Source organism: Mastigoproctus giganteus, chromosome 9 (genome assembly GCF_048544385.1).
Source record: "Mastigoproctus giganteus isolate SK-2022 chromosome 9, ASM4854438v1, whole genome shotgun sequence".
In the NCBI taxonomy this organism is placed as follows: Eukaryota; Metazoa; Arthropoda; class Arachnida; order Uropygi; family Thelyphonidae; genus Mastigoproctus; species Mastigoproctus giganteus.
The window spans coordinates 187186065-187213126 of record NC_143583.1 but is presented as its reverse complement, the minus strand read 5'-3'; the positions used below and the strand labels follow the sequence as shown (position 1 = coordinate 187213126).

Here is a 27062-nt window from a genome sequence, read left to right as displayed (position 1 = left end):
TGATCCACATTGCAGAAACATATACCAGAATGGCCAACAAGCAGATCGACCCCTGGGAATTAGAATACAATAATTTTTTAGCAGTACGTAACCTTATTATAGACAGTAGCACACATACCAGTTCATACTCCTCCACCATGGGATTTACATATCCCAATATGCGACTTCTCCTTTCAGAAATGGAATAAAAAAGCGACACCTGCAACAATCTTCCAACAGTTACATGCAACGCACAGAATTCAATTTCCTGACTATATTCCAATATACACAGATGGTTCGAAAACAGACACTTTAGTGGGAGCAGCAGCTGTATTCCCAGATATTACTTTTATGCAACAGCTACCGAATGAGTGCAGTGTATACACAGCAGAATTATATACAATAAAAATAGCCTTATCTCATGTACAAGATAAGCATTACATGAGAAGAGTAATATATACAGATTCCTTGAGTTCCTTACAAGCCATACAAAAACATAGGTACACTCAAACACCCAATCCTTAGGCACATACGGCAAATACTAACTGACTGCGCCAGAAATGAACAGGATACACTTTTCTGCTGGATCCCAGGACATACAGGGATTGTTGGAAACGAAGCAGCAGACAAGTCAGCAAAAGAAGCCATACTACAGATTGGAGAAGATATATCAGTACCGTATTCCGATTATGAGCCTGCGGTGTGGCGTAGTTTCTTGCCATTGCCAGTTGCAATGGCAAGAAACTTGGAATCAGCAAACTGCAAACAAATTATACCAAATAAAGCCGAATATTGAAAATTAGATTTCTAGCACCCAAAGGTCGAGAAAAGAAGAAACCGCACTGACCAGGCTAAGAATCGGGCATACCCATATTACGCACTCATTTTTGTTGCGAGCAGAGGAAACACCACCATGCCGGACTTGTGACACTATCCAATCAGTTCAACACATATTAATAGACTGTCCTATATATGCAAATGAACGCAAACAAGCCTTCAAAGATATTTATAGGACACGTGAAACCATTACCCTAACAGACCTCTTGAAAAATAAAGATGACTTCACAGATGTTTTCAGCTTTCTTAAAGCTATTAATTTATACCACCTACTCTAAAGAAGTGAATATAAGCAACAGATTAACCCGATGACATGTGGATCAGGTTAAAAAGAAAAATTGAAATCCAAAGTAAACACCTCTGAAACGCATCACACCATATGAACTGGTGCATTATGACCCGCATAGTCCATGTGCCGCTAAACCTCAATACAAACAAACAAGCATATTCAGGGGTGGACAGATGGGGCATATGCCCCTCCTTAAACACGTAAATTAAAGAAACAGAAGCAGGAGGTGTTCTCAAAAAAAAAAAACAACTAAAAAGCCCAGTTATCATGCCCTCCCCCCTAGCGATGTTACTTGGACCTAGTTGCCCTGCCCCTGCTTAGAATGATACCTGGATATTCCACTGTCTGCTGGGATTCTTCCTCTTGCTCAGATTATGAACATGAGGGGGCATGAATTTAAATTGATGAAAGACAGTTGCAAAATAGATGTGTGGAAATGTGCCTTTTGCTACCAGGTAGTTATTTGCTGGAGCAAACTTACATCTGGCATTGTGGAAGTTGATAGATTAAATAAGTTCAAGGAGGAACTGGACAAACGTTTAGAGGGGGAATGGATGTGTGAAATGGTGTTTTTTTGGGTGATGCTACCTAAGCTTGCTTTCTTGCATCATATGCCTCTACTACTATTTTTGTTTTAAGTGTAATCTTCATCCTGAACCTGAATTGAGGCTTCGACAAAATGCTGTTCCCATAGCGGGAGTCACAAAATTCTTGGGAGTCATATTTGATAAAAAGTTGACCTTTATCAAATAAATCTATCAACCTCATACAAAGTGCACGAGAGGCTTAAATATTTTCCGTTCTCTCTCTCTTTTTTTTTTAATAACATACACGTATAAGTTATAAATCGAGTTTAATGTAAGAATACAAATATATACTAACAGTAGCTTTCGAGACGCGTGTCTCTTCATCAACTGACATTTAAAGACAAAATACAATGGATAAGTGCAATGAGCTGAGTGAGGCACGTTAATCATGCGTCATTGTTGTTGCACGGACGTGCGCTGCTTTCTACTCCACTGATCATCTAGCGTTAAGACGGTTGTCTCTAGGATGGGGAGTAGACGTATGCCTTTTTGGCGATTTATTGCTTTTGGATTGTTTACTATGTTGAGTGACTCTAGCCATAGGCAGTGGCGAAAGTGTCGTGAGTGGTCTACTATTTCAAAGTCATGTTTGGGGTCAAGTTCGTGGTTGGTGGTGCAAAAATGTTCCGCGACCACGGACTGGTCAGTTTCGGCAAGCCGGATTGCTCTGTCGTGTTCCGTAAGGCGATCTTGGAGACGCCTTTATGTAGCAACTGTTACAGTCTCTACAGGTGATGCGATATACTACATTGCTGCGTAAGACAAGTGTGACAGGGGTCTTCACACTGGAGACAAGTGAACGTAGTTCCTGCAGGGTAAATGCACACATTTGATGTTGTAATTTCTAAGGACTTTCGAGATCCGTCCTCACACGATTTCAGTTTTAAGACATACTTTAGCGATAACTGCTTAGGTCAAAACAATAATAGTGATTTGTTTGCTTCCACATAAAGGATATGTTCAAATGCTACAGTAGCATTTGAGAAGCAATATGGATAGGCTGATGACAGACAGGGACCAGCTATCAAAGTATGCTGTTTTTGACTGAAGCATATAATTGGGACCCATAATCTAGGTTAGATCGTACAAGTGCTTGGCTGATGCATAGTAAGGTGTGTTGGTGTAAATTGCAACACAGAGAGGAGAGAGAAAAGTAATGAATGGGCCTGGTGTACTGGGGTCCATGGTTTTTTTAATAACATACACGTATAAGTTATAAATCCAGTTTAATGTAAGAATACAAATATATACTAACAGTAGCTTTCGAGATGCGTGTCTCTTCATCAACTGACATTTAAATACAAAATACAACGGTTAAGTGCAATGAGCTGAGTGAGGCACGTTACTCATGCGTCATTGTTGTTGCACGGACGTGCGCTGCTTTCTACTCCACTGATCAACTAGTGTTAAAATGGTTGTCGCTAGGATGGGGTGTAGACGTATGCCTTTTTGGCGATTTATTGCCTTTGGATTGTTTACTATGTTGAGTGACTAGCCATAGGAGGTGGCGAAAGTGTCGTGAGTGGTCTACTATTTCAAAGTCATGTTTGGGGTCAAGTTCGTGGTTGGTGGTGCAAAAATGTTCCGCGACCACGGACTGGTCAGTTTCGGCAAGCCGGATTGCTCTGTCGTGTTCCGTAAGGCGATCTTGGAGACGCCTTGATGTTTCTCCTATGTAGCAACTGTTACAGTCTCTACAGGTGATGCGATATACTACATTGCTACGTAAGACAAGTGTGACAGGGGTCTTCACACTGGAGACAAGTGAACGTAGTTCCTGCAGGGTAAATGCACACATTTGATGTTGTAATTTCTAAGGACTTTCGAGATCCGTCCTCACACGCCTGGATAATAGGGAATGTAGGTGGACGATATACCGACTTGGTTCGGTGGTCTTCGGTTGGATGTGAGTTCTTCTGCCTGTAATAGGCATCTGCTTAGCACATGGGATGGATAACCACATTTGGTTAGGTCCACCTTGACACGGGAGATCTCGTTACACCTAATTGTATCAGTGCTGGAATGGCTCCAAGCCCTGGAGAATAGGGTGCGGGCAGTGCTATTGAGATGGCTTGGTGCGTGGCCGGATCTGTAGTTAGTGAATTGACTGCACCACATAGGTTTGCGGTATACTGAAGTCTCTAGATGTGGGCCTAAGCGATGCACTAGGACGTCCAGGAACGGGAGCGTACCGTTCACCTCTAACTCTATAGTAAACTTGATGAAATTAGATAGGGAGTTGAGGTATTCCAGTAGTGCTGTTTCAGAGCCACATGGTATTATAGTAAAAATATCGTCAACGTATCTACACCATGTTGTAATAGGTGTAGGTGGGTTCCGGTGTATCTGCTCCTCCAGATCTTCCATGGCGATGTTGGCTACTACGGAACTAACAGGGGCACCCATAGCAGTGCCATGTACCTGCTGGTAGACTGAATCCTCAAAAGTGAAGATGCTGCTTGATAAGCATAGGTTGAGGGCGGTACAGATGTCATCAGTGGATAGTGATGTCCTGGATTGGAGACTTAAGTCGTTCTCGAGGAGCCTTCTGGTGCAGTGCACAACCTGTTGGACGGGAATTGAAGTGAATAAAGAAATCACATCAAATGATGCCATGACAGGGTTGTCAGGGATTGAAAGGTCCTTAATGAGGTGGATGAATTCACTGCTATTTTTAACGGTGTGCGAGGTATTACCTATAAGAGGTGAGAGGAGGCGCGCGATATGCTTGGACAGTTCATACGTTGGGGCACTGCAGCACGACACTATTGGTCTGAGGGGAATACCCGGTTTTTGGATCTTTGGTAATCCATAGAATTGCGGTAGTTGGCAGCCAGTAGCACGTAGAAGACGTTGAGTTGTAGTCGAGATCTTCTTATCTTTAAACCATGTGTGGACGAGTTTATTGACATGTGTCTCTAGACGTTTCAAGACCTTAATGGGTGGATCAGATAGAGGTTCATATACGTTTGGGTCTAGTAGTAGGGTCAGGGCTTTCTCTCGGTAGGTTGATCGGTCTAACACAACTGTCCGGCGTCCTTTATCCGCAGGAAGTACAACAATGGAGTTGTCTTTTCTTATAGATGATAGGGCGGCATGTTGACGATGGTTAAGGTTTGAGTAAGTTTTCCGAGTGCTGCGGAGGATTGCGGCAGTCCTGAAATGGATATCGTTGGCAGTTTCTTCGGGAGGGTTGGTAATACTGGCTTCTATACCCATAGCGAGCTGTGTGAATGGAGATTTGGATGGTGTGACGGCGAATTTCATGCCGTTGGATAAGACATTCAGTTGTTCAATGGATGGTTTGCTGCTTAGGTTCAAGACGAAGGAAGTTGTATCACTTGAACGTGTGCTCGCCTTTAAGGAGTTAGCTTCTATGCTTAAGTTTATGAATTTGTGCTGTTGGCGTAAATGTTAGGTATCAGAGATCTGATTAGCCCGATGACAGATGGTATGTATAAGGTTCATAAATATGATAGGCGAGACCTTACCTTGTAGATGCTGTAACAGTCTGGACTTGTTGTAGTCAGCGCTCTTGATTTCAGGGTGGAGATGGGTTATCCACAATTTTAATGTGCATAGACTGAAATTAAAACAGGCACGATCCATGTGAGAGTTGTGGAACGGGTCTTTGTAGCAGAACCCTTTAGGTATGATTCGATTGCTTTTGCATCTGTGTGCAAAGCGTAGATGTTGCCTGTTGTGGGCTATTGAAAGGAAGGACTTTTGTAACTGCACACAATCGTTGTAAACATGGCCGTAAAGGGATCGAATAGTAATGAATGGTCCTGGTGTACTGGGGTTCATGGTTTTTTAATAACATACACGTATAAGTTAAAATCCAGTTTAATGTAAGAATACAAATATATACAGTGAAACTTCCCTTTAACGGACAGCCATGGGGAACGAAAATGTGTCCATTAGAGAGAAGTGTCCGCTAACAAGAAGTCTGAGGGAGAAAAAAAAGAAAGAAAGAAAAATCGTTAAACGTTTAATGTAAAATTAAATTAAAATATATACAGATTTTGAATAATATTTTAATAAATAATATACAATTACATACACAAGAGATAGAGAAAAATCGTTAAACGTTTAATGTAAAATTATATATAGATTATAAAAATCTATAATTATATATAGATTTTGCACACTATTTTTGTAAATAATATGTATACAATTGTGCTATGCATATTATGACTTTATCTTAAGAAAAATACATACAGTAATCACTTATTTTCTTCTGCACCTTCTTCCGGCTGATAATTTTGTTTTCAACATTTGTTTGGAGTGAAGAAACCATAGAAAGTCCTTCAGTATCTTCTTCAGCGGCGAAAAACATTTTTAAATGATTGATTTGTATGAGTGCTTCTTCTATTTTCATCGGTGGTTCGTCCTTAATATGTTCTTCGACAGAATGACCTCCTTCCATTTCTTCATCCTCATGACGAACTTCTTGAAAAATATCGATGATAATGTCGTTGATATCTAGAGCACCATCTTCTGTAGTGAGGTTTGAGTCTATATCTTTGTAGCCAGGGTCACTTGTAGCGGAAGTATCGTACATTATCAATAGATGTTGAAGTTCTTGTTCTTCTTGGTGCTCCACATTGCTGTTCACAACTTCAATTTTTGCGTTTGAGAAGCCAGACTTTACAAAACAGTTCACGACAGTTTGTTTTCTAATTGCGTTTACTGAAGAGGAAATCCATTGAATCGCATCTAGGATGCTGATTTTCTTTGCAAGGTCACTCGCACATGTTACATCGTTCATGTTTGCAATGAGATGTCTTAAAACACGTTTTCTGTAGTGAAGTTTAAAATTTTTTATTATCCCTTGATCCAAGGGCTGACACTCTGCAGATGTGTTTGGTGGCAGAAAAATGATTTGAATGTTGGACAATTCAATGTGCGGGTGAGATGCAGCATTATCCATGAAAAGAATAATTTTTCTGTTTTGACGAATCATGTTTTGGTTAAAGTGACTTATCCATTCGCTCATGATATCTCGTGTCATCCACGCTTTTTTATTAGACTTCCAGTCAACATCCAAAAGATTCAACTTTATGCCCTTGAAACAACGAGGATTTTGTGGGTTTCCTATAACAAGAGGTTGTTCAAAGTCTCCCAGCATATTTGTACACAATAGTACAGTCAAGCGTTCCTTAGAAATTTTTCCGCCCTGGCACTTTTCGTTTTTTAGACTCATTGTGTTTTCAGGAAGAGCTTTAAAAAAACAGCCCTGTTTCGTCACAGTTGTAAATATCCTTAGCTTCAAAATCACGACATAAATCTTCCAATTTGACGGTCCACTCTGTTACAACCCCAGTATCAACAGATCCACCTTCACCACTTACGGTTTTCCAAGAAATTTTATGCCGAGTTTTGAACTTGTCTAGCCATCCCACAGAATCTTTGAACTCATTTACTCCCATAGATTTCGCAACCTCCAAAACCTTTTCCCTAATAATAGGCCCATTAATGGGGATTTTTTTAGCACGTGCGCGACAAATTTGAAGTACAAAAGTTTTCGGGAATGATTTTGAACCTGATCATTTACGTGTTGCCAAAATTGTTTGAGCAGTTCATTTTTTTCCTTTAGGATGTCGCTTACCTGCGTCTTCCCGATTTTGAATTTTACAGCGAGATTGCGAACACTATTTTTTTGCCGATCATACAGATTAATGAGTTCGACTATCTTTTAACGTTAAATGTTTACGAGAAGACATTGTGCACTTCACACGACACTGAACAAAACAGAAACTGAAAAGACGAAAGGCCGACCATATTCCCCCCCCTCCCTGCACACACCGAATTCATCAGAAGTTTAACACGTGCCTTAAAATTCTTGAAAAAGGGTTTAGAACCGCGACGTAAACCTTGATAAAATTCAGAGAATCGGAAATAGAAAATAAACACACGATTGAGGCAATACGTGGAAGAAACGTTCCTAGAAAAAGGGCCGTGAGCTTGCCCACTGTCCGTTATGGGGAGATCAAATTAAGTGCTAATCTAAACGAAACAGTGCAGATTGCCTGTCCGCGTCCGTTACAGAGAATGTCCGCTAGACAGAAGCTGCAAACACGTTAAAAACCAATGGAGGTGAGTTGGGGAATTTGAAAATGTCCGTTGTAGAGAGATGTCCGTTAACAAGAGGCGTCCGTTAGGAGAAGTTTCACTGTGCTAACAGTAGCTTTCGAGACGCGTGTCTCTTCATCAACTGACATTTAAATACAAAATACAACGGATAAGTGCAATGAGCTGAGTGAGGCACGTTAATCATGCGTCATTGTTGTTGCACGGACGTGCGCTGCTTTCTACTCCACTGATCTTCTAGCGTTAAAACGGTTGTCTCTAGGGTGGGGCGTAGATGTATGCCTTTTTGGCGATTTATTGATTTTTTATCTATTTTTTGAACTTACTCAAACCTTAACCATCGTCAACATGCCGCCCTATCATCTATAAGAAAAGACAACTCCATCGTCGTACTTCCTGCGGATAAAGGGCTCCGGACCGTTGTGTTAGACCGATATCAACCTACCGAGAGAAAGCCCTGACCCTACTACTAGACCCAAACGTATATGAACCTCTATCTGATCCACCCATTAAGGTCTTGAAACGTCTAGAGACACATGTCAATAAACTCGTCCATACATGGTTAAAAGATAAGAAGATCTCGACTACAACTCAACGTCTTCTACGTGCTACTGGCTGCCAACTACCGCAATTCTATGGATTACCAAAAATCCACAAATTCCCCTCAGACCAATAGTGTCGTGCTGCAGTGCCCTAACGTATGAACTGTCCAAGCATATCGCGCGCCTCCTCTCACCTCTTATAGGTAATACCTCGCACACCGTTAAAAATAGCAGTGAATTCATCCACCTCATTAAGGACCTTTCAATCCCTGACAACCCTGTCATGGCATCATTTGATGTGATTTCTTTATTCACTTCAATTCCCGTCCAACAGGCTGTGCACTGCACCAGAAGGCTCCTCGAGAACGACTTAAGCCTCCAATCCAGGACATCACTATCCACTGATGACATCTGTACCGCCTTCAACCTATGCTTATCAAGCAGCATCTTCACTTTTGAGGATTCAGTCTACCAGCAGGTACATGGCACTGCTATGGGTGCCCCTGTTAGTTCCGTAGTAGCCAACATCGCCATGGAAGATCTGGAGGAGCAGATACACCGGAACCCACCTACACCTATTACAACATGGTGTAGATACGTTGACGATATTTTTACTATAATACCATGTGGCTCTGAAACAGCACTACTGGAATACCTCAACTCCCTATCTAATTTCATCAAGTTTACTATAGAGTCAGAGGTGAACGGTACGCTCCCGTTCCTGGACGTCCTAGTGCATCGCTTAGGCCCACATCTAGAGACTTCAGTATACCGCAAACCTATGTGGTGCAGTCAATTCACTAACTACAGATCCGGCCACGCACCAAGCCATCTCAATAGCACTGCCCGCACCCTATTCTCCAGGGCTTGGAGCCATTCCAGCACTGATACAATTAGGTGTAACGAGATCTCCCGTGTCAAGGTGGACCTAACCAAATGTGGTTATCCATCCCATGTGCTAAGCAGATGCCTATTACAGGCAGAAGAACTCACATCCAACCGAAGACCACCGAACCAAGTCGGTATATCGTCCACCTACATTCCCTATTATCCAGGCGTGTGAGGACGGATCTCGAAAGTCCTTAGAAATTACAACATCAAATGTGTGCATTTACCCTGCAGGAACTACGTTCACTTGTCTCCAGTGTGAAGACCCCTGTCACACTTGTCTTACGTAGCAATGTAGTATATCGCATCACCTGTAGAGACTGTAACAGTTGCTACATAGGAGAAACATCAAGGCGTCTCCAAGATCGCCTTACGGAACACGACAGAGCAATCCGGCTTGCCGAAACTGACCAGTCCGTGGTCGCGGAACATTTTTGCACCACCAACCACGAACTTGACCCCAAACATGACTTTGAAATAGTAGACCACTCACGACACTTTCGCCACCTCCTATGGCTAGTCACTCAACATAGTAAACAATCCAAAGGCAATAAATCGCCAAAAAGGCATACGTCTACACCCCATCCTAGCGACAACCATTTTAACACTAGTTGATCAGTGGAGTAGAAAGCAGCGCACGTCCGTGCAACAACAATGACGCATGAGTAACGTGCCTCACTCAGCTCATTGCACTTAACCGTTGTATTTTGTATTTAAATGTCAGTTGATGAAGAGACACGCATCTCGAAAGCTACTGTTAGTATATATTTGTATTCTTACATTAAACTGGATTTATAACTTATACGTGTATGTTATTAAAAAAACCATGGACCCCAGTACACCAGGCCCATTCGTTACTTTTCTCTCTCCTCTCTGTGTTGCAATTTACACCAACACACCTTACTATGCATCAGCCAAGCACTTGTACGATCTAACCTAGATTATGGGTCCCAATTATATGCTTCAGTCAAAAACAGCATACTTTGATAGCTGGTCCCTGTCTGTCATCAGCCTATCCATATTGCTTCTCAAATGCTACTGTAGCATTTGAACATATCCTTTATGTGGAAGCAAACAAATCACTATTATTGTTTTGACCTAAGCAGTTATCGCTAAAGTATGTCTTAAAACTGAAATCCCTGCTGACCATTCTGCATGGACGTCCGTTTACAAGCTACATTGGGAAATTTTGTACAATACCTATCATACTGTCTTTCAGTATTTATGTACAAGAGCTACTCAGAGCTTAACATCAGGGTAGAAAAGGTTGTTCAATCACCAAAGCAGCCCCTTCCGCCTTGTCGTGCTTACATTCTGGCTTGCGATTTTGCCCTTAAGAACTGGGTAAAGTCAGATATTCCATTGTCTGTCTACCTGTAGCTGTATTTCAGCACACTGAGCTGTGAACATTCCGACTTCTTTCCATTTTACACTGACGGATCAAAGTTGGGATCATATATAGAATCTGAACACTATTATATAGCTGGCAGATTCTCCCTGCTGCAGTGTGTATTTATGTTTGTATACACTGCTGAGCTGCATGCTATAGAGTTAGCCTTGGATCACATAAGAACTTAGCATTAGTAGAGGCATATGATGCAAGAAAGCAAACTCATATAGCACCAGCCAAAAAAAATAAATAAATAAAAATTGCATGTGTGTAACCTGTATGCACAAAAGATGTTTTATGTGAAAACGTATTTTAAAAATCGAACAAAGCTAGAACCAAAGTCATGAACGATGTAAAGTTTTATGCTCATACCTGCTATTTAGTCTACCGAATCTACGTTAGTGACATTAGTTTCATACTTCAGTCCGAAATATTTAGTATGAACGATGTAATGTTTTAGGCTCGTGTCCGCTACTTACCCTACCGAATCAACATTTGGAAGAAGTTAGTAAAATCCAAGTCATTTGTCTAATTATCCATTTGATTGTAGCCATTTGTTGAATAGTCTGGTATTGTTCGTACATCAATCAACGCTGTTTTTAAGAGTTTTCTTACTTCAGTTATAATAAATCCATTGTATCTTGTCTTCTAGCTGAAATTATGGAAATTTGTGAAGGATGAATAAAATTATTATTATTATCCATATGGTGCAAGGAAGCCTGAGGTCTATGCTGCACCAGCCAAAACAAAATTTCCGAGTTGTAGATTGTCCCTAGAAAGTTTGTGATATGCAATCTGAAGCTCAAGGCCTGTTTTCCAATTTCCAATACTGTTACTTATTCTTGGCAGACATCCACCCATATGTCACCGTTTCGAAGCTTACTGGCTTCTCATCGGTGGGTGGATGGGCAGGTACCCTGGTGTTGCAATGATAACTTATATGCTAGTTAACTTATACGTAACCTGAGGCTATTGCCCTAAATGTATTATGTAATCTAATTTAAATCTTAACACATGGAAAAGTGTGTTAATTTATGTAATTTCTTAAAAATGGATAAATATTATTTGGTCGCATTATCAATTAATAAAAAGGTTTTATATTTGGGAAATAATAACCCCAAAATAATTTATATATTAATTATTTGTGGTTTTTATACTTGGAAAGATTGGATTCAAAATGGTTAGTGGAAGAAAGCAATTTCTGGAATACACTGCAGGCAAACTTAATTCTCAGTGCAGTGCAAACAAGTGGCAATTGAGGCCAGTATTGTACTATTGATGGATTGTTGAAAAATCACCTGTAGAGATAGTGGATATCTTAATTCCACTTAAAAGATAATTGTGAAATATACCGTGTGTGGATATGGATGCTAAATTGAAAAAAAGACAAAGCTTCTTGAGAGGGTCCAAAAACAGGCATTGCACATAAGATCATTATGAAAAGGGCCCCTGTGAGGAGAGACTTTTGAGTATGTGGGCTTCAGAGCTTGATAACTTGAAATTTATAAGGCTTTGAGGGGTAAATTTTCCTTTCATTCATTTTGAGTAGTAAAATGAATGAAGGGAATTTTCATAGTATCAAGTGACCCAACCAGGAGGAATTAAAATTCAAATATAGTGTGACATTTATGGACTGGATTGTAGAACATTATCCTGTTGCCATTAAGTTGTTAATCATTAGAATAAGTTGCTTCCATTGGTTGTTGAAGGAGAGAGAGAGAGAGAGAGAGAGAGAGAGAGAGAGACGAATCAGTGCTTGTGGAAAGAGAGAAACACAAAGAATCATTTATGCTAACTCAGACATTCAATAGAGTTCAAAGAAAAATAGAAAAAACCACTCTAGTATTTTATGTGTGTCTACCCTGAACTGTCAGCAGACTTGTATCTATATTGATGCAACTCAGTTTTAAAATTAATGGTGCCTCACAGATACTTGCCCTTCATGACCATATAGTGAATTCTCCACTTGGAGAGAATTGGAGAGACAATTGGATAATCTCTCCACTTGGAGAGAATATCCAATTGGACTAGAGGATTTCTTAAAAACCTTTTCAGGCAGTCTCAAGTGGAAATAGCAGGTGGTGGCTGCTCCATCCCCTGATTTACTCTGAAATTTTCAGCCATTTAAGATTCTGCTCATCTGCTTAATCTTGCCATGCTGGATTAAACCAGATTAAACCTTGTGACAAAAATAGTCAGTGGATCAAATCCTCCCAAGAACAACCCACAGTTGTCAACTCACAGGTTGATAAGTATGGGTTGTTGTTGTGGTGGTAGTTGTGCTATACATGTTATAATTTAGCATGAGGAAATTTATAATGGTTATTATAAAAATTTATTAAAATTTATTAAAAATTATAATTCATAAAAGCTGTGATAGCAAGAGCACAGAAGTAACACAAATGAAACTGTTGCTTTGCTCTGGTCAGTAGTTTTATTAAACATATTGCACTTAATACCACACTTAACAAGTCCATTCCAAACAATGACAATTTTTCCCATTTTAATGGTTACATTATTATGCATACTCATTTACAACAGACACAGGTTTTCACAAATTAAGTGATAATGACTGCAACTTAAATCATAACTAAGAGAGGGCTGAGTAATTTACCTTCAAATTAGCACCTCTAACTTGAAGGTAAATTACTTCTTTCTGTTCAAAGAGATACAGAAAACCCATTACCTTAAAATGGCAGTAAGAATCATGTATTATTCGTGGATTACAAAAATCACAGGCAATTTCACATTATTAGTTAAAAAAATAATACAAGTTATTAAGGAACAGTGTAGTTTCTTTTTGCATCTGAAGTTGTGTTGTTTGCCATTAGATCCTTTAAAAATATGATGACTTTACTATTCAAACTGAGATTTTCCACTTTTGCATATCCTTTATTTCTTAAAAAATCATTATTAGGCTATGAAGGAAATAAGAGAAGCTCTTCATTCTGCAAAGAAGGATACTAACTGTAGGGCTTTGTTAATTAATAGTAGCGGAAGCTTCTTCTGTTCCGGCATAGATCTAAATTTTCTTTTGGGTAATAAAAAAGAAGCTGCTGAAGAAATGGCTGCTGCTGTCAGGTTTGAGTTTTGAATCACTTTAAAAATAATTTCTTATATTGCTTGCTTAGATTAAATATTAGGCAGAAATTGACCTGAATTTTCTTTCTATGTAATTATATTTAAATGAAATATAATGGTTATAGACAATTTGCTGTAACTACCCAATCAAATGAAATAATGAAAATCAATTTATTGTACACTCTGTGATATTGAAATTACAACACCCTGAAGGAACAGGAATACAGAAAAGGTACTTAGAGCAATGATGGCCAAGGAGTTACGGAACACACGTAACAGTTGCAGATGCTAATGTGTATGTGGACAGGTCACTATGATGTAAATCCACCACTCTTGGGAATACATTGGGTTAAGTGTCTCAGCATTATGTCATATGGGTGCCAAATAGTCTCCTGCTGTATTTCCCAACAAAGCTTTTACACCAGGTCCCACAGAACATCTGTGGGCTGTGCTTGCTGCAGATGTCTCTGTAGCTGGCATCCAATTGTGGCCCATACATGCTCCTGGGAGCAGAAATCCAGGGACTTAGCTGGTCAATATAGCATATCCACACCATGAAAGACACTCTGAGCATGTCCTGCTGAAAAATAGCATCAGGCACACCATTAAGAAAGGGGAGTGCAATGGGTTTTGGAATCTCAGGGACATAGCAACCAAACTATCAAAACTGGTTACTCCCCACACCATAACACCAGCAGGGCATATAGTATGATTTTCAGCAGTGGCTCTATGATCATTGCATTCACCAGTCATGGCCACATGTATAAGCAGTGATCATTGATTGGGTCCCAGGCAGAAGCAGGTTCATTCATCAATGAAGACCACTTGTCACCATTCTGTATCCCAGGTGGCTTGCTGTGTGTAGCACCATTCCAGATGCTGTTGACAGTGGGCATCAGTCACGGGTAATTTTCACAATGGCTCCGATGCATGGCAGGCCCCTTCCTTTCTGCTAGTTGGTTTTATGGGTGATGGGGTTGAAAGCCAGCTGATATCAGCTTGTTGAACAGTAGCCAGCATGGCTGTAGATGGTATAAACCTGTCAATGGATAAGACAATCCTCCCATTCCACAGACCACTGTCATGCTCCATTACCCATTCGATGAGCAGTCATACTTTCTCACAGTGACTGTTGCTACCATCTGGGCACTACTATTGTCATGGCTCACATGTTCTGCTATATGATGAAACAGCTATCCAGCCTCTCAAAAGCTGATAATCCAATCCCTGTCAAATTGGCTGATATCGGTATTGAACATAATGTCTAGAATTTCCTTGCACTTTGAAGTCAGTCAGTTACTATGAGAGAGAGGCCCATTAGCTGCATCACATGTGTTGCTTTGAACTTCATGATCTTTATGTTCATTTTTATATCAGCCAAAGCTTCTGCCCAGTTGATCCCATATTTTAATCATTTGTATACCTCTGTGCAACTTCTGTGCATGTTGATTTTCATATACTTCTAATCATTCCTTCTGGATGCTGAAATTTTAATGTCACTGTATAAATCATGCTTACAAAATAAGGATGATGAATTAAGTTCCTCTTTTTTTTTTTTTTTTAATTATATAATACTTGCATTTTCAGCATATTATAGAAGAAAGAAGTTTACTAAAAGATAAATAGATATTTAATATTAGTATTGCTATTTTCGCCAGTAGTAGGGAAAAAAAGTTAGGTTAATAAATGATTTGTGTTATTATGGTCGCTAGATAAGTTTTAAAGATAAAAACAGAAAAGTGCAGTAAATTAGCATTAGTAGAGGCATATGATGCAAGAAAGCAAGCTTATGCAGCATCATCCAAAAAAACAAAAAAAGTCCTCCCATTTTCCGAAATGTCTGTCCAGCTCAGCCTTAAATTTATTTAGGCTATCAACTTCCACCACAAATGATGGAAGTCTGTAAAGTCTGTTCCACAAATCAACTACCCACTTCCTAATGCAAACTTCTGCACTTTTATTCTACAACTGTTTCTCCTCAATTTGAAACTGTGCCCCCTTCAGGTTCTTAATCTGAGCAAGGGGAAGAATCCCATCAGCATTTAGCTTGCTCAACCCATTCAAGGTCATATACACCTCAATCAGATCATCTCGCAGGTGCCTACTCTCCAGGCACTGCAATTTGCAGAAATTAAGCCTTTCTTGGTAAAAGTACCCCTTTGTACTAATTCTAGCAACTTTACATCCTTCCTAAAATAAGGCCTCCAGACCTGTAGACAGTACTCTAGGTGTGGCCTGACCATTCCCTTGTATAACAGAATAATTACCTCCCTGTCTCTGCTAGAAAAATTCCTATGTATCATTGACAAGACTCCATGACCTGCCCTGGCAGCCCATCTGCACTGCACAGCGACCTTCATATTTGATTGCACAATTACCCCCAGGTCTTTTTCACTTTCCGCTTCCTTGAGTGTAGTACCACACAGTTCTCTTTGGTTATTGCTACCGACATGCAGTACTTTGCATTTGTCAATGTAAAACTCCAGTTGCCACTTCTCAGCCCGTTTGCCCGACTTATCTAGATCCAGTTGGAGTAGCATACTGTTGTTAACAACACTGCCAACTTTTGTATCATCTGCAAACTTGGACATTAAACCTGATATACCTTCATCAATATCATTGCTAAATATACAAAACAACAATGGGCCCAACACCGAACCCTGGGGAACTCCACTAATAACATTTGTCCACGAAGAGCAGTGTCCATTGATTACCACTCTCTGTCGTCTCCCACTCAACCATCCCTTTATCCATTGTAGCAACTTACCCTTAATGCCATACCTCTCCAATTTGTACAGCAGTCTTCCTTGTGCAACAGTATCAGAAGCTTTCCCAAAATCCAAGTATATGATATCAAAATAATTTTTGGTATTCCATTCCTTTGTGACCACATCATAGTATCCAATCAGATTGGTCAGACAAGACCTCCCTTTAACAAACCCATGCTGTGTCTTAACTATTACTGCAATCTTGTCTAGATGATCCTGCAATGCTTCTTTAACCAGTGATTCCATTATTTTCCCAGGAACATGAGTTAAACTAACAGGGGTGTAGCTATTTGTGTCACCTTTTGAGTCCCCCCCCCTTTGTGAATTGGTAATACATTTGCACACCTCCAGTCCATGGGGACCTCCTCTGAGTCCAAGGAAGCTCTCATAATTATGGCTAAGGGTTTGCTTACTTCCTTTGCTGCCTCCTTTAATATAACTGGATAGATCCCATCCACCCCAGATGCCTTTTTTATGTTTAACTTTAACAATTTTCCCTTCACTTTGCTCAGTTATTACGAAATCTCTTAGCTTCCTGTTAGAGTTTGATAAACTTCTGGCACTCCCCTCATTGAATAACTCCTCATGTGTGAATATAGATGCAAAATACTTGTTCAGTTTATCAGCTACCTGAGCGTGATCATCAATAGTCAACACATCTATGTTAAGTGGACCAATCTGATTATCCCTTTCCTTCTAGAGTTTACATAAGTAAAGAACTCTTTGCTGTTTTTCTTTGCATCCTTTGCCAAAGATTTCTCATATTCTGCCTTCACCTGCCTAACCTCCTTTGTGACTTGATTACAGACTAGTTTATATGTGTCATAGGCTTCTGTATCACCTGATATATATATGCATCCCATACATTTTTCTTCTCTGCCATGAGCCTCATTAATTCATCTGACGTCCATTTAGGCCTAAACCCTGAACAGTATTTCTTAGTTGGAATTAAAAGCCTAGCAGCCTCCAAAATTAAGCCCCTGAAAGCTTCCCATTTAGAATTCAACATTGGTAACATCATCAGTTGATCGCACTGTACAGAATTTAAAAACTGTCTGAGACCCCTGTAGTAACCTTTACGAAAGCAAAAGCTCTTCCATTTAGCCTTGATGGTAGCTACATCTTTTAATTAAATACTACATCAGTGCACTGTGATCGCTGCCACCTATTGGTTTCTTTATCTGCAGATTCTTAATTCATGAATAATCACTGCTGATAATCAGATCAAGAGTATTGCTCCCTCTGGTTGCCTCTCGAACATTATGCTGTAGAAAATAGTCATCCATAGTAAAAAAGGCCTACGTGCTCTGGATTCATTACGAAAACTTTTTTATTTTTGTTGCTCAGAGCAAAACTGTAAATACAACTAATGAGCTTTCGGCTGGGAGGCAGCCTTCTTCAGATTGAATACATGAATGGCAGTTGGAATAGAGATGTGCACTGCCAGGATGGTGCGTGAGGCGCGTGGTTAATTGTTTGATGCTTGTGGCTGTGACATATCGTGGTGACGTGGCCAGCGTTTGTCTATGGATAGAATTACTGCCTCTGTGATGGGGTTAACTTGGCAACCACTGTTCCTGTTCAAGGAGGCATCCGAGCATTTTATATTTAACGATTCCAACCAGGTGCGCTTTAGGTAATGGTGGGACCTGTCCACAACCACGACATCGCGGTGTGGGTCGATGTCGTGGCGGGTTGTCCAGACATGCTCGGCGATAGCTAAGTGTTCTATATCTGCCAAGCGGATCGTCCTTTTATGTTCTGAGAGACGTTTCTCGAGTCGACGTCCAGTCTCTCCAAAGTAGCAGCTGGTGCAGTCACGGCAAGAGATGCGGTAGACCAAACCGCTCTGTAGAAGAGTGGGGACGGGTGTTTTTACGTTGGAGATAAGAGAACGCAGTTTCTTGCCTGGGAGCTGGATGCACTTTATCCCATATGATTTTAGAATTTTACCGATCTGTTGTGACAGGTTGGGGTAGTATGGGATAAATGCCCTCGTGGATGACTCGTCCCTGTTGGCGTTGCTGTTGGTCGTCACGTTGTCGCGTGCCTCTAGATCACACCTGTCAAGGACGTCGATGGGATAGCCACACCTCGTAAGGTCTACTTTGACTCTGGTGATCTCTTTGCGTCTTTCATCTGCGGAGCTGGAGTGTGTCCAGGCGCGAGTTAGCAAGGTTCGGGCAGTGGAGAGGAGGTGGCCCCGCATGTGTGCTGACTGGAAGTTGGTAAATTGGCCAGCACACATAGGTTTGCGATAAACTGCCGTCTTCAAGCATGTGCCTTCGCGCCGGACAAGTGTATCTAGGTATGGTATAGAGTTGTTCGACTCCAGCTCAATCGTAAACTTTATGAAGGGCGATAGTGAGTTGAGGTGGGTTAGGAGTCGTTGACCTGAGTCTCTAGGGATGACAACGAACACATCGTCTACATAGTGACACCAAAAGGCGATGTGATCTGTCGCGTGTGTAAACGCACGTCCCTCTAACTCCTCCATCACGATGTTTGCTGTGACAGAGCTGACAGGGGGGGGCACAGCCATGGGTTCCCCTGTCAGCTCTGTCACAGCAAACATCGTGATGGAGGAGTTAGAGGGACGTGCGTTTACACACGCGACAGATCACATCGCCTTTTGGTGTCACTATGTAGACGATGTGTTCGTTGTCATCCCTAGAGACTCAGGTCAACGACTCCTAACCCACCTCAACTCACTATCGCCCTTCATAAAGTTTACGATTGAGCTGGAGTCAAACAACTCTATACCATACCTAGATACACTTGTCCGGCGCGAAGGCACATGCTTGAAGACGGCAGTTTATCGCAAACCTATGTGTGCTGGCCAATTTACCAACTTCCAGTCAGCACACATGCGGGGCCACCTCCTCTCCACTGCCCGAACCTTGCTAACTCGCGCCTGGACACACTCCAGCTCCGCAGATGAAAGACGCAAAGAGATCACCAGAGTCAAAGTAGACCTTACGAGGTGTGACTATCCCATCGACGTCCTTGACAGGTGTGATCTAGAGGCACGCGACAACGTGACGACCAACAGCAACGCCAACAGGGACGAGTCATCCACGAGGGCATTTATCCCATACTACCCCAACCTGTCACAACAGATCGGTAGAATTCTAAAATCATATGGGATAAAGTGCATCCAGCTCCCAGGCAAGAAACTGCGTTCTCTTATCTCCAACGTAAAAACACCCGTCCCCACTCTTCTACAGAGCGGTTTGGTCTACCGCATCTCTTGCCGTGACTGCACCAGCTGCTACTTTGGAGAGACTGGACGTCGACTCGAGAAACGTCTCTCAGGACATAAAAGGGCGATCCGCTTGGCAGATATAGAACACTCAGCTATCGCCGAGCATGTCTGGACAACCCGCCACGACATCGACCCACACTGCGATGTCGTGGTTGTGGACAGGTCCCACCATTACCTAAAGCGCACCTGGTTGGAATCGTTAAATATAAAATGCTCGGATGCCTCCTTGAACAGGAACAGTGGTTGCCAAGTTAACCCCATCACAGAGGCAGTAATTCTATCCATAGACAAACGCTGGCCACGTCACCACGATATGTCACAGCCACAAGCATCAAACAATTAACCACGCGCCTCACGCACCATCCTGGCAGTGCACATCTCTATTCCAACTGCCATTCATGTATTCAATCTGAAGAAGGCTGCCTCCCAGCCGAAAGCTCATTAGTTGTATTTACAGTTTTGCTCTGAGCAACAAAAATAAAAAAGTTTTCGTAAATAGTCATCCAGTAAATCTACAAAAGTCTTGCTAGTGTACAAGTGACCAATCCACAAGTTCTAGTCAATACCTGGAAGGTTAAAATCCCCCATAATAAGACATTCTGATTTACTGGCCCACTCTATTTCTCTGCACAATTGCTCATTATACTCATCAGATTCATTAGGCCTATTACACATACCTACTCTTATTTTTCCTTTCCCAGTGCTTATGTCACACCAAACAGACTGAACATTGCATTGTCCACCAATATCAATTGAATGCATTTCCTTAGATTTTGTGTTTCTTACTAACAGCACAACCCATCCTCCCTTCCTGTTCTGTCTATCCTTTCTGTACACATTGTACTCCCCAAATTCCAATTCTGCACTGCTTATATCTGTGTGACACCACGTCTCTGATATCCCAACAATATCTGCCTTTGATGTCTTGGCTAGCACTTCAGGCTCATCAAATTTATTAACTGTTCCTAGCATTGGTGTACATGAAAATAAATAACAGTAGTCTTCTCTACTAGAGAAGCGTTATTTATTTGAAGTAATTCAATAGTAGCTATCTTGTTGTGAAGGCAACCACATTATGAGATACAATGAAAACGAAGCCTTCTACGCTACAATCGTAGCTCAAATCTTTGGGTTAACTATGGTGTATTTACACCGATATTATATAATGATAATATACATGCACCTGTTCCTACTCTTAGTTGCCCTAACACAATCCATGTAATTACTTGTTCCACTATGACTTTCAGGTTGCTTCTCATTCTGATAGAAGCAGCACAAGAATCACTTGCCTTCCTCTGTCTGCAGCCACTATTAACCTATTAGTCTGTTCCCCCCCCCCCCCAAGCTAGCAGTTTTCCAACCCACCTAACACTGCCTTGATAGCATCAGCAAATATTCTTGCACCCTTTCTATTTAAGTGTACCCAATCCCTGTAGAAGCAGTCTCTCCTGTCAATAAGCACTGACAAGGCTGAAAAAAATTCTATTCCCTGAGCCTTGCACAATCTCTCCAGGGCCAAATTGATCGACAAGGCTCTTTATTAGTATATGTTCTCAACATATACTCCCTCCTATTGTGTCTGGGCAGAATTGCAGACACTTTCACATTCAACCCTAACTTGCGACTTTTTTTTCAACATTGACCTGTACTTGTTGAGTAAATCTGCAGTTCTCTTGCTCTTAATGTCATTAGTTACAATGTGTACAACAATATCACTTTTTGTGTCCTTAAAAGATGATATCTGCTCTACAATGTCTACAACTTTTGCCCCTAGCAGACATACCCTGGTCCTGTTCCACCTATCCTTCTTGCATAGTATATAATCCCCATCTCCCTGACAATAGTCACCAGCAATAACTAGTTCCTTTGGGACCAAAGCTTTCTGCTTTGGAGATTGACTCTATGTTGCCTGATGCACAGGGGTGAGCTCTGCCGTTGAGCTGGGCAGCTGAGAGCTTGATGGGCCCCTCATATTAATTTCTTCGAAGGCATTTATCCTTTTATTATTCAGCTCTCATAGACTCCCATCGGAACGCTGAGTTGGCACCTAATTTCTTGACACTCTAGACACCTAGTACACACAAAGGCATTCTCCTTGGCTAGATCATGTCCTATTTGACTGGATTGTGTTAAGATTGTGTTAACAAGTTTCCAAAATTTAAACCAAGACATATATTCTTCTGCTGTAGTAAAGTGATTGGTGGAGAGGTGAATAGAGCCATTTGCCCAAGGTGCTTTTTTTTTCTTTTTTGTTTGTTTAGCTTCAATTTCTCTTCCACTTTCCTCTCAGTTGCCACAAAAATCATTTTGGTCCTTGTTAGGATTTTATAAACTTCTGCCATCCCCTTTCCTGAAGAATTCCTCATGTGTGAATTTAGATAGAAAATACCTATTCAGTTTGTTTACAACCAGAGCAAGATCATCAACAATTAAACTATCGATATCTAAGGGACCAATGTGATTCATCCACTTCCTTTTAGTGTTTACATAGGTAAAGAAGGCTTTGCTGTTTTTCTTTGCATCCTTTGCCAGAGACTTCTCATAATCTGCTTTAGCTTGCCTAACTTCCTTTGTAACTTGATTTCAGGCTAGTAGTATCACCTGATAATATATATGCATTCCATGCATTTTTCTTCTCTGCCACAGGTCTCAACGGTTGATCTTAGCCTTGAACATTATCTCTCAATTAATGTAAAAAACTTGGTAGTTTCCTATGTAGAATTTGCTGTTGGTGACATCATCAGTTGGTCCCACTATATAGAATTTAAAAACTAGCTGAGACTACTGTAGTCACTTTTATGAAAGCAGAAGCCTTTCCTTTCCCTTGACAGTAGTTACATCTTTAAGTAAATCTCAGATCAATACACTGTGATACTGCAGATTCTTAATGCTTGAAGAGTTGCTTCTGATAATCAGATGAACAGTATTGCTTTCTCTTGTTCCCTCTCTAACATACTGCTGTAGAAAACAGTCATCCAGTAAATGCCAGAAGTCTTGCTAGTGTGCAAGTGACCATTGCACTAGTTCCAGTCAAGATCTAAAAAGTTAAAATCTGCCAATGTAAGATATTCTGATTTACTAATGCACTCTATTTGTCTGCATAATTGTTCATTATACTCATTACTGGCATTAGGCCTATAACACCCTCCTACTCTCATTGTTGTTTTCCCAATGCTTATGTCATACCAAACTGACCGAACATGGCACAGTGGTCACCTGTGTCAGCTATACTGACTTGGGTTTTATATGCTTATTAACTAAGAGAATAACTCCTACCACCTGTACTTTCTGTACATGTTCTACTCCCCATATTCAAATTCTGCATCCCTTATGTCTGAGTGATACCATGGCTCTGATAACCCTGAAAGGCTTCCTTTGATGATGTTGGCCAGTACTTCAAATTCATCAAATTTATTTACTATTCTCCTAGCATAGTAAATATTTGATGACTGCTTTGAGTCTGTATGTAAGTATACAGCAACTATTTTTCTCTTAGTAGCCAAACTAAGAGGAAAAATGTTTTACTCAACTAAACTTTTGGTTACTCTTAGTTGCCAAAAGTCTCCAATGGATCTTATCTCTTGTGGCCATTCTCAACCTCGTGTTGTTTATTATTACAAAAATGCAAAATGGGACGATATTCAAGATTTATTTTCTTCTGTCTCTTGGTCAGATTACTATTTCAAATCTTCTAATGTCAACATTTGCTCAGATCGTGTCAGAGAAATTACTCCACTCTCCACCTTAAAACCTTGTCATTTATATAAACCTTGGTTTTCCAATAAATGTGCTAATTCCTTTCATTATAAGAATGTTTCCATATTGCAATTGGCTTGCATCCAAATCTCCAGTTTTTCATTTTCTGCCTACACCAAAGCTTCCAACCATTATAAAGCAGTTATAATTCATTCCAAACTAGATTTTGAACAGGTAAGGGTAGAAAACTTGCTTCTTGTCCAAATAGTAGTTGATCATTCTGGTCTCTTTCCAAAGCCATTGGCTGCAAATTTTGCCCATCTCTGTCAAACCGATGGTTACCCATCTATGGACAGATTCAATGGAAAAGTTTGGTGAAACTGAAGCAGTTGCTCTTGATATTTCAAAGCCCTTTTGATCATTTTTGGCATAAAGGCCTTATAAATAAGCTTCTCTCTTGCCAAGTGTTTTTTTTTTTTTAATTGGGTATCCAGTTTTCTTTCTTACTGCTCACTGCAGATAATGGTAGATGGCTCTCTGTTTTCTAACTTCCACTAATGCAGGTGTTCTCCAAGTTTCTTTTCCCTCTTGTATGTTAATGATCTACTATTGACCAGAAATCCTATCCATAGTTTTGCTGATGATAGCACATTGCATTCCACCTTCCAGTTTGAGAAACCTTGCCCTGCACAAACAGCTTCAACTCCTCAAATATGCACTAACTCCTTAAATGCTGATCTCCAGTGGGGCAAAGATAGCTTAGTTGATTTCAATCCTTATAAAACTCAGAAATTCAGTCTTGTCTTATATCTTGCAAAAATGATTCTTCTGCTTCTATCTTATCTTTGAAGACACCTAAATTTCTAGACAAGATCACATATCTCTATTAGGGATTACCCTGACTTCTAATCTCCCTTGGCAGCAGGAGACCCCAGCAGGCATTGAAATCTGTAATACCTTGCTTTTCAGGCTTATGCATTTTCCAGTAGAAACGGTGTAAGAATCCATCACACCACTCCAAGCTAGTAGTTTTCAAGCCCTCAGTAGCTTCATCAAATATTCTTGCACCCTCTTCTATTTTAAGTGTATTCCAACCCTGTTAAAACAGTGATAATAATTGAACCATCCTAAATACTTATTAGTTATTGACATATGATATGCATATTACACAGAAGGACCCTGCATATGTGTATTTACATTTTAAATGACAAAAAATAAATAAATAGTAATTATGCAAAAAAAAAAAATACAAACATAAATACTAGCAGAATTAATTTAAAAAAGAAAATAAGGAGCTAGGGGATTTCAGATTACTGATTGGTAAATGGGATAGTCCATTAGTTTGAATTAAAATTATAATGTGAATAGTTGATATATTATTTGGGCTAGGGCACATTTAACTTAATGTACTGGGTAAAAGCTCTAATGATTATAACTTCACAAATTTGCACCTAAAACACTTAATTGTGGATTATTTTAAATTCAAATTTGGAAAAAATAAGTTTACTAAAGGGAAAATTCTAATTTTATTATTAAATTTAAAAATTGACCTTATGTAATATGTTATTATTAATAAAATGAATTGCCTTATCTATTAAGCAAATTATTATTAATATTGGAGCATAGCTACAATAAACTTTTGGTTTAAGAGCATGTAATTATAAACAAGTGGCGCCACAAGTCTATTGAATGATGAAATATCCAATTGTGTCTGTATTACTCAAAAATAGATGAAATTTGTTGACCCATATAAGTCCTATAACTGAGAATTTGGAAATTTTTGAAGAAGATGAATTTGGGAGTTGGTGTCTTATGAATTAGCTTAGGAACATTTAAATAATAGACCTACATTTAGCATTCAATATGTGGATTACACCTGTGTGGAAACATTTGATCAGAATATGAGCAGCTTGATATGGAGTAGTGGAAGCCTTACTTTGTTTCTTGGAACCAAGGGATTATTATGTTGTGTTCATCTGGTTTAGATGAGTACATAGTTTACTACTGTGTGTGTGTGTGTGTGTGTGTGTGTGTGTGTGTGTGTGTGTGTGTGTGTGTGTGTGTGTGTGTGTGTGTGTGTGTGTGTGTGTGTGTGTGTCAGGCTGCAATGCAATTCTGGCAGACCATTCTTTTCTCCTGTAGTGCTGAACCTGAGGCAGAGAAAGCAATGAAACTTAGTGAAACCACCTTGCAAACACACAAGGAAACCCAGTATTATGAAAAGTCGCATAGATATCTCATTTTTACTGTCATACTTGTGTCTCTTCTAACACAGTGTCACATTTCTAAGTCTCTTTTCACATTATTTATCTAGATTGACAGATAACAATTTCTTCATCAAGACTAATCAAAATAAAACAGTAGCACAGGAATTCTGCGACATTATAAGAACATGAGTCATTTATGCAACATTTAAGCCTGTGCATAAGGTGTCTTTTCCTGTAGCAGTCTTGAAGCCGGGATTCAGTCCATTTTACTCTTTTAAACAATATATCTGGATTTTTGTGTAGGATTTGGTTAGACCCTAGTCCCTCGCTCAGTCATCCAAATCTCCTGTTTACGAGATTCATCATTCAGTTTTGAAGAGTCTCTTTTCTCGAACATGGATTGGGAAGACTTCATTGTATTTTGCGGTACTGGAGCAGTAGAGGATGGTATGTTGGGATGTACTACAGCTTTTTGAAATACAGTCAGTCCTCGTATAGCACGATAGTTGTGTTCCTAGAAACCCTCGTGCAATGCAAAATCGTGCAATATAAACAACAGGCCCTATGGGAAAAATAGGATTATGTGCTGACCACTCAAGGTTGAACACACACACATTTGTAACCAAAACATTACCAAACACAATAAATAATCGTAATAAAATACTTATGTATTTAATTATGACTATTACGTAATAAAATATTGCTAATGCTTTTGCTTCTATCGTAAGCAAACTTGTTTTTTGTTTGATTTTCCATTCAAACAGATGACAGCCATTCCATCTCTTCCAATTCTTTGTGTCTTAATCTAATGGATTTTAATTATACTTTGAGTTGTTCCTGCTATGAAAGTTGTTTTTATTTTCTCTGCATTCTTTGTAATTCTCAGCGTTGCCTCATTTAGGTCTGTAACACATGCAGTATCATATGGTCTTGCATTTCACTCAAAGCATTTCACAATTTCATATTTTTTCTCTATCGACAGAGGCGGACTGGCCATAAGCCTTAGTGGGGAAACCTGGTGGGCCAGAGGCCGGTGTGATTTTGGCCATAAGCATAGTATGAGGCCACTATAAATTTTCCTGGGTAAGAATTTTTCACCCAATCTGCCTCTGTTTATCGATATTGCTTTTCTTTTTCTCTCTGAATCTGCAGTGTCTTCACCAGGACGCTTTCCTTTCACACCTTTTAAGCATTTTACTCATTTTTAGGAAATAAAGCACAAATACAAAACGAGGCGGCACGCTTGATACACATAAACAAAGCTGCGTGCGCGTGTAGCAACTGAATAAACAACACTGTAAAGGCAGAGATACACTATTAACACCTCACATTTTACTAAAGCACATTTCTAGGGGTTACTACCATAAAACAATAAAAACAATTTCCAGTTGCGTTTCTGCTAGCGGAATCTGTTATAAACTGGTAGTAAACCCAATCTAA

General features: G+C 40.0%; 1 protein-coding gene across 3 annotated transcripts in view; it reads left to right on the top strand.

Annotated features, from left to right (window-relative positions):
- The window catches only part of LOC150080951 (uncharacterized), a 233556-nt gene that overhangs the window by 76017 nt on the left and 130477 nt on the right, over nt 1-27062 (top strand). For all 3 annotated transcript variants that reach the window (XM_090382126.1, XM_090382125.1, XM_090382128.1), the window contains exon 4: nt 13523-13686. In XM_090382126.1, coding sequence (XP_090238252.1) covers nt 13523-13686 — 164 coding nt within the window. The remainder of the gene's footprint in view (nt 1-13522; nt 13687-27062) is intronic.